The sequence below is a fragment of the Malus sylvestris genome, chromosome 3 (genome assembly GCF_916048215.2).
Source record: "Malus sylvestris chromosome 3, drMalSylv7.2, whole genome shotgun sequence".
Taxonomy (NCBI): domain Eukaryota; kingdom Viridiplantae; phylum Streptophyta; class Magnoliopsida; order Rosales; family Rosaceae; genus Malus; species Malus sylvestris.
In genome coordinates this window covers 28572789-28585797 of record NC_062262.1, presented here as the reverse complement: position 1 = coordinate 28585797, position 13009 = coordinate 28572789, and the positions used below count along the sequence as shown (strand labels likewise).

General features: G+C 36.2%; 1 protein-coding gene across 10 annotated transcripts; it reads right to left on the bottom strand.

Moving 5' to 3' along the window:
* Window positions 1-812: 812 nt before the first annotated feature.
* Window positions 813-12410, bottom strand: LOC126617398 (G-type lectin S-receptor-like serine/threonine-protein kinase SD1-1). Of its 10 annotated transcripts, none has more exons than XM_050285454.1 (11): window positions 5643-5797; window positions 5364-5469; window positions 4935-5019; window positions 4702-4760; window positions 3602-4251; window positions 3269-3379; window positions 2714-2871; window positions 2401-2611; window positions 2027-2264; window positions 1787-1937; window positions 813-1705 (listed from the first exon to the last, which is right to left on the bottom strand). In XM_050285454.1, the coding sequence occupies exons 5-11, from the start codon at window positions 4191-4193 to the stop codon at window positions 1370-1372; spliced, it is 1797 nt and encodes a 598-aa protein (XP_050141411.1). In that variant the 5' UTR covers window positions 4194-4251; window positions 4702-4760; window positions 4935-5019; window positions 5364-5469; window positions 5643-5797; the 3' UTR covers window positions 813-1369. The 10 variants fall into 10 exon arrangements, with proteins under 10 accessions (XP_050141411.1, XP_050141413.1, XP_050141410.1 ...); XM_050285456.1 differs by having other exon boundaries at window positions 4935-5008; XM_050285453.1 differs by having other exon boundaries at window positions 5364-5495; window positions 5643-5785.
* Window positions 12411-13009: the final 599 nt, after the last annotated feature.

The following is a 13009-nucleotide window of genomic DNA, read 5'->3' as shown; positions in this document are numbered from 1 at the left end:
GATTAATAGACATTCTTTTTACGAACTAATTAACTTTATTAACAATTAGAAAATAATGTATGCCAACTAAAAAAGGATTACAACCGAATGGGAGGAAACCTATGTGATCTAGAGACCATGACTAAATAAATAAATAAATGATGCCAAGATTAAAAGTCAACATAAAATAAATTGGAGAGTTAAAGATTGAGAGATGAATACCTTCTAACACCCTAAAAATGTACAAAAGATATAAGCATTTGTGCATATTACAATTTGTTTAAAGGTTGAGTTTATGGGTTTATTTGTTCTTATGTTATTGTTTGTAATGAACAAATAAGACTAGAAATAGCTCATAGGCTATATGAATGATAATTGTTATAGCAGCTATGTGTCTTAAGTTGTACACATGTAGTGCACGTGAGTTGAGTCATATAAAGTACCCTAACACAAAACACTAACACTTTGTGGCGACAATACGGTTGCAAAAATCTGACAAGATTTTGAGTTTGGATGTTAATTTGATGATTCATTAAAAAAATTTGGCATTGAATCACTAATTAGATGAAGAAAGTTTAAATTTAAATCGTTTTAGAAATGAGGCACTGTTCATTTACTATTTTTTTTTTCGTTTTTAATACACATGGACTAAATATAATAGGGAAATTCTTATAAAAAATAATTGGGAAATAATTAGGTGCCCATAGAAAAGAAAAATGCTCATGTGTCTGTTAAATAATTTGAAAAAAAAATAAAGAAAGAGAGACATTAAGAGGAATCAAACACACATTCTAAATGCAACAAAAACCACTGCTACTAAAGAAACACTTGGATAATTAATCAAACTGCTTAATATCTATACGAATATAACAAAAACTCACATAAAGTATATTTTTGGTGCCTCCGATATTTCGGGCCCCAGAGAGTGCCCTACTGGCTCTGGGCCAGGGGTGGCCATGTCCATGAGTAGAGCTCAAGCAAGTAATAATGGAGAGATTGGAGAAAGTTTTATCACGCGTTGGGAACTTGACAAACTAAAATACAATATTTACATAAATGATTACACTACGAATTTGTTGTGGTCTTTTATAAAATCTCTCGACTATTGGGCCGTGCATGTAATTAATTTGAGAACGATATCAGTGTTGGACTAACTAGTAGTAATCCGTTGGATCAGGTGTCTCAAACCTTAACAGGTAATTAGATTGATAAAAACTCAATACCAATCTTTTAAGTCCCAGCTGCCAAGCTTCACTCAGTTCCTTTAGTAAATATGTATCCGAAGGAGAGCCGAAGCTCTGCCACAAATAGAAATACTTGTCTGAGTTCTCGTCTCCCAGTTCTGCATTTTTCAGAATGCAAAAGCGAGTTAAGTGATAATTAGTGAATCTTATCGAGGCTCCAACACGGATATGGAAGATTCAGTCGTTGAAAATGTTTCTTTCATCACACCGGAAAGGGAAAATGTTTCGTTTTTACTCGAAGATTCTGCTTCAGATGATGAATATTTTCCTATAAAGAAACCTGGCTTTTTGGGTTGAGGCAATGCACTCTCACCACCTAACATCAGAACCACAGATGACATGGTCGGCCTGTCTTCGGGAAGCTGTTGCACACATAGAAGACTAACATGTATGCAACGCAAGACTTCTGATAGACTGCACGAGTCTGTTAAGTATTCATCAATCAGCTCTAAAGACCGCCCTTCTTTCCACAATCGCCACGCCTGAGGCACATATATCATGTCAAATCGTCTGTCACAAAATCAACACACAAGTAAATGAGGAATTCAATAGTTGATGCTCACATGTCCAATTAGGTTGTGATTGTGATTTGGATCATAAAACCCTCTACTTCTCTTTCCACTTAGTGTCTCCAGCAGTAAAATACCGAAGCTGAAAACATCGGATTTTATAGAGAAATGACCATCAATCGCATATTCTGGTGCCATATAGCCACTGTCGTATTTCACAAGAAACAAAACACTTAAATTATGAAAGTAGTATGCTAAAGTAGATAAAAGACAGAGATGCATTGTAATACTTACTAGGTTCCAACAACTCGTTTTGTAACTGCTTCAGTTTGATCTCCTCCAAAAAGTCTAGCCATGCCAAAGTCTGAGATTTTCGGGTTCATATCTTTGTCAAGCAGCACATTACTGGCTTTAAGATCTCTATGAATAATCCTCAGTCTGGAATCTTGATGCAGATAGAGAAGTCCCCTAGCGATCCCACGGATAATGTGGAAGCGTCGAGACCAATCCAACTTTCTACCTTGAGTTTGATCTAGCAAGTTTAAATCCATGTCACTTAAATTTAAATTCTCAAAGATGCAAATTCAAGAGTCTTAGAACCTATTATACGATATTTGTAGTACTAAAACTAATTCGAACAGTATTATTAAGTTTTAAAGAATCCGAACCAAAAATGTAGAAGTCCAAGCTTTTGTTTGGCATGTATTCATAAATCAGCAATTTCTCTTCTCCCTCAATGCAACAACCAATAAGCTTTACAAGATTCCGGTGCTGAAGTTTGGCTATCAGTATAACTTCATTTTTGAACTCGGCCTGCCCTTGACCAGAACTTTGTGAGAGTCTCTTCACCGCCATTTCTTGGCCATCTTCTAGTCGACCCTGTAAATTCTCTTTATTGAAAGGATTACGAAGTTTTGAACAAAACAGTTAAATCCCTCGAGTTGACGCTTCTTATATATGTGCACAATATTAGAAATTTACCTTGTACACAGATCCAAAACCACCTTCTCCAAGCTTTGTGTTGAACGAGAAGTTATCAGTCGCTGTGATTAATGTGGACAAGCTAAACAATGGTAGCTCCAGGTCTTCTTTCTGTCCTGCAGTGTTCTGACCCATCATTCCATCTCTCCCCAGTTTCTCTAATACAAAGAAGAAGAAATATGTAATCATCAAATGCAATAATCAGAAAAGTTGTCTTAACTAAAATAGAAAAAACAGTGGAGGACTAAATTTGATATGTTATGTGTGAATCAGAAGTTAGATCATATGTTCGAGCTCCATCCATATGAAAATATACTAAAGGACATGTAACTGAAGAGATTAAGAACATTTAATATACTCGCACATATAGCTACTCTCTTAAACTTTCCATATTTTTGTTGTATGCATATTAGTGTCGAAACAGAAGCTCAGTTACAACAAACTGCATGGGAACTCCTAAACCTGAATTTCCCAATTCGGAAACATGATGATATATAGGACTAACGGACATGTGCTTTACAAAGTTGAATGTGGTTGTGGTTAATGAAATGTTACCTCTGAACTTTTGCCTCCTTCTGTAAGAGTAGTAGACGGCTAAGAAAATCCCCAAAACAATGGAAACAGCGGATACAGCTATCGCTATTATCTTCGTCTTAGACGAATTTTCTGTACCATAGTCAATTCAACAGGGCAAAGCAACACTATAGTCAAAACTTCAACCTCATCATCAATGAAAAAATTACGAGAAGAACATAAAGCTGGGGGAGTAGGGTTAAAAAAGTATAGACGAACATAAAGCGGGGCAAGTAGAACAGTTAAACAATGATTTGATGTCACTAGCACTCCTAAATACTTATTAAGGAGAAAGAAAATAAGGGTTTCACATACTTGAATCAGAAGCAAGCACTCGGACATATAGATCCTGCCCGCTGTCAGGAAGCTGCCTAAGTCTGATCAGATCACCAAACCAAACAGTGCAGTCAATGCCTCCTCCTTTGACACTAGAGCTTGCATAAGCAATACAAGAACAGTTATTCAAGCAACTTGCCTTGCATTCCTCAACACTCCTACTTTGTTCCACCCGAGAATTTGTGGCATCCGGCAACTTCACACCCTCATATTTAAAAAACACATCTCTGGTTTGGCACGTCAGCGGCTTAACACGCACGCAACCTGCCGAATTATCTGCATATTTCCAATTCTGAGGGTCTTTTGGTTGGAATCCTTTTAAGCAGCTGCAAACCTCTGAATTGCTAATGTCACACATTCCGTTGGGGCCGCAACGGATGGTATTGTCACAACTGTCTCTTGAAGCTGAAGCCAGTAGACTCCCGTAAACACCAGACTTGAAAAAACCCAATTGAAATCTGCCATCTCTCAGGGTTTGGGATTGAGTAATAGCTTCAGCTGTAGGTGAGGGTTTGAAGAAAGAGAGGGACACATGAATTGCAATGAACATGACTGAAAAAATGGTGTCCATTGTTTTCTGGTCTTGGAGTTGTATGTATAATCTATATGCTACTGCTACTAACTGCACTCTGCAAATTTGAAGTTTAGCAGATTTAGATAAAATTTTGCCAGAAGAAAATAAACATAAGAACAAGATTAGATAACACAAGCAGTGAAGCCCGCGCGATGCTGTGGGTTTCAAAACTGTCTTAAACGTGTAAAAAGTAGGGCATATATACGTGAGAAAATATGTAACCAAGAGTAGGGTTATATACATATATTACATGAGAAAATTGAGGATGCTGATATGGCACAGTTAAAGAGTGCTATTTACATTTTTATATTACATGACAAAAAGTAGTATAGTTATTTAAAACAAAGACTCTGGCTTATCACTTGCAGCCATGTTTCCAATTGCTCCATTTCTTGTGATTTATTAATTTTTGTTCTGTAATCAAGGGAAATTACAAAATCATATTGAAAACCCCTATCTAAGCAAATTAATAATCTAACTAATGAATGTGATTCGAGAAACAAACCTTGTTCAAGTGCAATCGATCAGATCTCGCCCTTGCATTGCTGGTTCCAACACAGCACTCTGTACACAAAATCCCCAAAAAAAAAAATCAATAAGTAACCTACTTAATAGATTAATGTAGGCAGATGTGAATTTGAATGGCTTAAAACTCAATAGGTAACCTACTTAACAAACCAATTTGAATGGCTTAAAACTCAAAAATTGTGAAATTTTATAGAAAAGTTTCGATCAGACCTTATTTCAAAAACATTCTTCTGTTCTTCCTCAGGCTGCGGAACAACTCCTCCACCAAAACTGATTTACAGCATCTGTTTCTAGCCTAATCATTATGAGTCAATTTGGAGATTTGATAAAAGATCTCAGAAATTAAATGAATAATTCAGATAAAAAAAATCATATCAAAAGAACCCATAACTTCAAAAGAAAGATTGTCCTAAACCCAGCAAATTTAAAAGAAGAATTCTAGAAGAAAAAAAAAAAGGTAAATGGATCCGATAAAGACATGAGTAAAATATTTTCATAAATATGAAATCATAAGCATGCGATTCCTAATACTGCTGTTTGTATGAACAGTAAATTGATTTCGATTAGCTTTAAAACTCAACCATTGCACACCAAATTCACAACCTAAGCAAATTTGAGAGTGTAGAGTAAGAATATCACCTTCGCCGAACCCAAAAAAGGTCGGAAAGGCCTGAAACCGGTCGGAGAAAACTCAGATCTTCGTCGGAAAAACCCACCGCGAGCTGGGTTTATGGAACTCCTCGGTCTAGGGGGAGATTCGAGCATGCAAAACTTGAATATGTTGATGCAAAGTTACAGATATATACACACACACACAAAACCTTAGACAAGCCCTCCAGCTTAAGGGCATTCATATGCAGAGTATACAGTTTCCTTCAATATTCATCTTAAAATGAACTAATATTGAGCATGCAATACCTTAACGTATCTCCTAAGAGTGAGAGAAGTTGTTTCCAGGTAACGGAGGGGCCCAATTCGCCGGCGATCGGCAGGAATTTCGGTCGTGGTTGGAAGGCGTGGTGAGTTGCGCGCGGAAGGGAAGAGAGAAGGCAGGACGAAGAAACAGAGAAACAAATATTTGGTGTACACAAACAGTGGCAGACTTGAAATAACAGAAATTAAGTGAGGGTAAAACCGGAACAGTGTTTCAAGGCAAAATGGATTTTAGGGCATTCACCAGGAACCCCAATTCCGGTGACTTTTGGCCCACCTTGGCCCCACTAGTTGAGCTAAAATTGAATTATTAGGGGATTTTGAACTTAAAAGGATTTTTCACCATTAAATTTCATCAAAGCTTACACTAATCAAGATTTAACGGTTAAAACTACTAAAGTAGATATTTATCGTTCCCGTGATACTCTAATTTGGAGAATGGCTATGTATCTTGAGAATGAATTTCATATTGATGAGTTGAGGGATGTTGCATGTGCTTATAGTTAGTTGGACTACTCCTTATATTACCAATTAATTTTATGGTGGAATCTCAACTTTCTTCAATGTACACCCTTAAGACGTTATGGTTGGTTGGTAAAACCAAAACTACAGTATCACTTAAGACGTTATGGTTGGTTGGTAAAACCAATACTACAGTATCATTTAAGACGTTATGGTTGGTTGGTAAAACCAATACTACAGTATCATGTATTTTTTTTATCTCATATAATATCTTATTATAGATGTAAAACGCCACGATCGATTGAAAGGTGCATGCAAAATGTTATAATTTTAAGAAGAAACAACTGCAGATGCGCCCTGTGTCCCATTAAGGCCATTAAGATTATGTCATCTGGCATCAATGCCAAGGATTTGAGTGTCTCGTGTTGTGAAACCCTAGAGCAACTCCACTCATGGAGTTTGCTCGGGGGACAGGCTCCAGGAAAGGGCCCGAGGGCTAGTGGGAGGAGGTCCAGCGTTGAAGGACCCGAGTGAGGGTGGGAGCCCGAGTTGCAGGCTTGTGGAAAATTGACAGGCGTGCTGCCCGAGGGGGGAGGGGTCATGCTGACGCAAGGGAGAAAAAAAAAACCATTTTTTGTGTCAGGCTGGGTCCGGTTTTTTTAATTTTTTTTTATCTATATGCATTATTTTCACTTTTTCTATGATAGGTGTTGTATTACAGGAAGAAAAAAAAAACATTTTTTGTTTTCATCATTACTTTCTTGGCAAAAGAATTAAAGATATTATTTTTAGATACAATGACACGTGGCGCAACGAGAATGATTTAAAAAATTTTATTCGAAATTACAAATAATTTTATTTTGTATTATTTAAACAAACAAAAAAACTAATATTTTATTGCCTATTGCCAGGGGGGAGGGCTCTAATGGTGGAGATGCAAATGACAATTACTGTTCATTAAGGGCAGTTACTATTCATTAAAGGCAGTTATTGTTCAATAGGATGGATTCAATAGTGGATTGCCAGGGGGGATGGCTCTATGGGTGGAGTTGCTCTTAAGTGACAAGTCCTTGCTACTAAGGATATGGATTGTCTACCCTCCTCATCTCATACCCTTTTATTTTTGTAGTCATAGTTAAGTCACGTCAACATTTTATATTCAAATTGTTTTTTGTCTTATTATTTTTATAAAAAAAAATTCAATATAAAATGTTAACGTGGTTTAATTACAAAATATAAGATAACATATAAAGAGTAGGAGATGGAGAGAGCAGACAATCGAAGTTTTACTACTAAAAGTTTTGCTACTAAACCCTATTGATGGCATTAGTCTAAAGTGCTCAATTATCCAAAATAAAAGAAAGAAGGGTAGGTACATGTTACTTTCAGAGCAGTCCGATAGCATTAAATGTCAGGGTGTTTCCACTGGCTTTTTGACTAATACAAATAAATCAAACTTGTCCACGTTCAATTCGTCACCGTTTTTTTTTTTAATATAGGTCAGGTTGGCATTGTTGGAAAAATATTAGGCTTCTAGAAAATCCTTTTTTATTTTTAAGAAAGAAAAAAAAATGATATTAGGCTTCTAGAAAATCTTGATGATACATTTGTCAGATATTCAAAGAGATGAGTCATTGACACACTTATAATTTACATGATATCGTCCTTCAACTTGCATATTGCCAATTGTACATAACATTAAGTGTGGTAGTTTTACACAAAGGACAAGGATTGTCTACCCTCTCATGCTATTATGTTTTGTGTAGTCACAATTAAGTCACGTCAACATTTTATATTTTTATAAAGATAATAAGACAAAAATGAATAGTAATATAAAATGTTAACGTGGCTTAACGGTGACCACACAAACAGGAGGGCACGGGAGGACACCGGAAGTGGTAGGGCAACCAATCCTTGTCCTTACACAAAAGGTTTGGACAACTTTAGAAGCGGAACCAAACAGTTATATATTGTATTTTATTTTTATAAAATTTTTGATGTGGGACATATATTCAACGCGCTTCGTTACATAGGACTACTACATAGTGTGCCACATATGCAACTAATCCTACATCGATCATTAAGTGCGAAAGCATGGTGTTACATTAAACTCAATAACTCGGACACAACATGGACCTTTAGGAACCACAATCAAACCCACTATGATACCGTATCAGATAAACAAAGCAGCAGATCATTGGCCATTTCTAACCACACTGATAGTGTCATCCAATTTGCAATTTGTCATTTACTAAGAAATTTTAAAATGACAGAAATTGAAATTATGAGATTTTATTTTTTAAAATTTGTGAATTTTCTTATTTGGTTAATCTAAAAGAACAACGGAATTCAATACAAAATTTGTTAATTTTAAACTCTCAATCATAGAAATTGGGAAATGACACCTATTTACATGAAATTTAAACTTGGGAATTGAAGGTCCCAAATTCCAAGTTTTGTATCCATGCAGAAATTCTAAATTTCTATGGTTATGAATCCAAATAAGGGAATTGATGTATGTTAATTTATAAATTCTGACTTTTACCCAAATTCTAAGTTTATTTCCCTTATCCAAACATAGTGTTAGGGGTGATTCCAAATTGATCATAACATTTTAAAACACTCCAAATAACTAACGTTTTGAAAAATGGACATCTGTTAGGTTTATTAATATTAAATGATGACATGGACATATATTAAAGCTTGTTTTAACTTGCAAGTCATCAATGTAGTTTTTGAATCTCCTAATTTTTCTATTTTTAGCCAAGCAAAGTTACTATTTAATTTGGCTAAAAGGGGTCGATTTGGGAGATTAGAGCTCCAAAGACAATGATTTGTGAAAACCAACTTTGATATTTGTCCGCATCATCATTTATTCAATTCGGTTTTGAAAAAAACAAAAGAATCAGAATATGACAAAATCCTACTTTGGAAATGGAAAAGAAAAGGTGTGACATTAAGTGAAATTCTCATCCCTCCAACAGTTGATTTTGCACATGGTATGCGATATACAGGTCCCATTGTTTTATTAATAGATTAACGAGTTGGGTAAATGACGTTAAATCACATTGCAGTCATGCATTGTTATTGATAATAGTTTGATATTTGATTGTATGATGCCATTTAATTAGATTTGGTCAATTTATTATGGTAAAATTATGTCACTACTAATTTGTTGTGGCCTTTTATACAAAATCTCATGACTATTGGGCCGTGCATATAATTAATTTGAGGACGATATCAGCGTTGAACTAACTAGTAGTAATCCGTTGGATCAGGTGTCTGAAACCTAAACAGGTAATTGATAAAAGCTCATGACCAATCTTTTAAGTCCCAGCTGCCAAGCTTCGCTCAGTTCCTTTAGTAAATAGGTATCTGAAGGATAGCAAAAGCTCTGCCACAAATAGAAATAGTTGTCTGAGTTCTCGTCTCCCAGTTCTGCATTTTTCAGAATGCAAAAGCGAGTTATGTGATAATTAGTGAATCTTATCGAGGCTCCAACACGGTCATGGAGGATTCAATCGTTGAAGATGTTTCTTTTTTCGCACCGGAAAGGGAAAATGTTTGGTTCTTACTCGAAGATTCTGCTTCAGATGATGAATATTTTCCTATAAAGAGACCTGGCTTTTTGGGTTGAGGTAATGCACTCTCACCACCTAACATCAGAACCACAGATGACATGGTCGGCCTGTCTTCGGGAAGCTGTTGCACACATAGAAGACTAACATGTATGCAACGCAAGACTTCTGATAGACTGCACGAGTCTGTTAAGTATTCATCAATCAGCTCTAAAGACCGCCCTTCTTTCCACAATCGCCACGCCTGAGGCACATATATCATGTCAAATCGTCTGTCACAAAATCAACACACAAGTAAATGAGGAATTCAATAGTTGATGCTCACATGTCCAATTAGGTTGTGATTGTGATTTGGATCATAAAACCCTCTACTTCTCTTTCCACTTAGTGTCTCCAGCAGTAAAATACCGAAGCTGAAAACATCGGATTTTATAGAGAAATGACCATCAATCGCATATTCTGGTGCCATATAGCCGCTGTCGTATTTCACAAGAAACAAAACACTTAAATTATGAAAGTAGTATCCAAAAGTAGATAATAGACAGAGATGCATTGTAATACTTACTAGGTTCCAACAACTCGTTTTGTAACTGCTTCAGTTTGATCTCCTCCAAAAAGTCTAGCCATGCCAAAGTCTGAGATTTTCGGGTTCATATCTTTGTCAAGCAGCACATTACTGGCTTTAAGATCTCTATGAATAATCCTCAGTCTGGAATCTTGATGCAGATAGAGAAGTCCCCTAGCGATCCCACGGATAATGTGGAAGCGTCGAGACCAATCCAACTTTCTACCTTGAGTTTGATCTAGCAAGTTTAAATCCATGTCACTAAAATTTAAATTCTCAAAGATGCAAATTCAAGAGTCTTAGAACCTATTATACGATATTTGCAGTGCTAAAACTAATTCGAACAGTATTATTAAGTTTTAAAGAATCCGAACCAAAAATGTAGAAGTCCAAGCTTTTGTTTGGCATGTATTCATATATCAGCAATTTCTCTTCTCCCTCAATGCAACAACCAATAAGCTTTACAAGATTCCGGTGCTGAAGTTTGGCTATCAGTGTAACTTCATTTTTGAACTCGGCCTGTCCTTGTCCAGAACTTTGTGAGAGTCTCTTCACCGCCATTTCTTGGCCATCTTCTAGTCTACCCTGTAAATTCTCTTTAGTGAAAGGATTACAATGTTTTGAACAGAACAGTTGCTTCCCTTGAGTTTACGCTTCTTATGTGCACAATGTTAGAAATTTACCTTGTACACAGATCCGAAACCACCTTCTCCAAGCTTCGTGTCGAATGAGAAGTTATCAGTCGCTGTGATTAATGTGGACAAGCTAAACAATGGTAGCTCCAGGTCTTCGTTCTGTCCTGCAGTGTTTTGACCCATCATTCCATCTCTCCCCAGTTTCTCTAATACAAAGAAGAAGAAAAATGTAATCATCAAATGCAATAATCAGAAAAGTTGTCATAACTAAAACAGAAAAAACAGTGGAGGACTAAACTTTCCATATTTTTGTTGTATGCATATTAGTGTCGAAACAGAAGCTTCAGTTACAACAAACTGCATGGGAACTCCTAAACCTGAATTTCCCAATTCGGAAACACGATGATATATATGGACTAACGGACATGTGCTTTACAAAGTTGAATGTGGTTGTGGTTAATGAAATGTTACCTCTGAACTTTTGCCTCCTTCTGCAAGTGTAGTAGACGGCTAAGAAAATTCCCAAAACAAAGGAAACAGCGGATACAGCTATCGCTATTATCTTCGTCTTAGATGAATTTTCTGCACCATGGTCAATTCAACAGGGCAAAGCAACACTATAGTTAAAACTTCAACCTCATCATTAATGAAAAAATTACGAGAAGAACATAAAGCTGGGGGAGTAGGGTTCGAAGAGTTTAGACGAACATAAAGCGCGGCAAGTAGAACAGTTAAACAATGATTTGATGTCACTAGCACTCCTAAATACTTACTAAGGAGAAAGAAAATAAGGGTTTGACATACTTAATTCGGAAGCAAGCATTCGGACATACAGATCCTGCCCGCTGTCAGGAAGCTGCCTAAGGCTGATCAGATCACCAAACCAAACAGTGCAGTCACTGCCTCCTCCTTTGACACCAGCGCTTGCATAAGCAATACAAGAACAGTTATTCAAGCAACTTGCCTTGCATTCCTCAACACTCCTACTTTGTTCCACCCGAGAATTTGTGGCATCCGGCAACTTCACACCCCCATATTTAAGAAACACATCTCTGGTTTGGCACATCAGCGGCTTAACACGCACGCAACCTGCCGAATTATCTCCATAGTTCCAATTCTGAGGGTCTTTTGGTTGGAACCCTTTTAAGCAGCTGCAAACTTGTGAATTGTTAATGTCACACATTCCGTTGGGGCCGCAACGGCTGTAATTGTCACAGATATCTCTTGAAGCTGAAGCCAATAGACTCCTGTAAATACCAGACTTGAAAAAACCCAATTGAAATCTGCCATCTCTCAGGGTTTGGGATCGAGTAATAGCTTCAGCTGCAAGTGAGGGTTTGAAGAAAGAGAGGGACACCTGAAAGGCAATGAACATGACTGAAAAAATGGTGTCCATTGTTCCTGGTCTTGGAGTTGTATGTATAATCTATATACTACTGCTACTAACTGCACTCTGCAAATTTGAAGTTTTGCACATTTAGATAAAATTTTGCCAGAAGAAAATAAACATAAGAACAAGGTTAGATAACATTCGTGAATCTTGAAGGGGCATTGGCCATGAACCACATGTCAGTTGACTTTTGGTCCACGTTGGCCCCACTAGTTGAGCTATTTGCGTGTCTCGTGATGTGAAACCAGTGACAAGTCCTTGCTATTAAGAACTGATTTGATACTCACATGTTTTTATAGAAAGTAAGTATAAAAAAATGTTGAGCTTAAAAAAAGTTTGGTAAACATTTAAAAATAACTTATTTTTATAGTTTTTGGTAAAAAAAACTGAAAACGTGAAACATAAAAAATAAGCTTTGAAAAAAAGCAAAAAACATGAAGCAGCATAAACGTTGGATTATGATTTCTTGTTAAACGTTGGATTATATGTTTAAGATCAAGTTTATAAATATTTTTCTTTTAAAAATAAAGTATATTTAATAATTTATCTTTATTTGTTAAGAAAATTAAATTAATAGCACATCTAGTATTATATATTTTTTTTGTTATTTCACACATTCACGGCTGTTTTACATAAAAATTTAACAAACACTGTAAGACTGCTTTTTTTTTTTTTTTTTTTTTTCCAAAAGCACTTTTACAAAAAAATTTACTAAACACTCT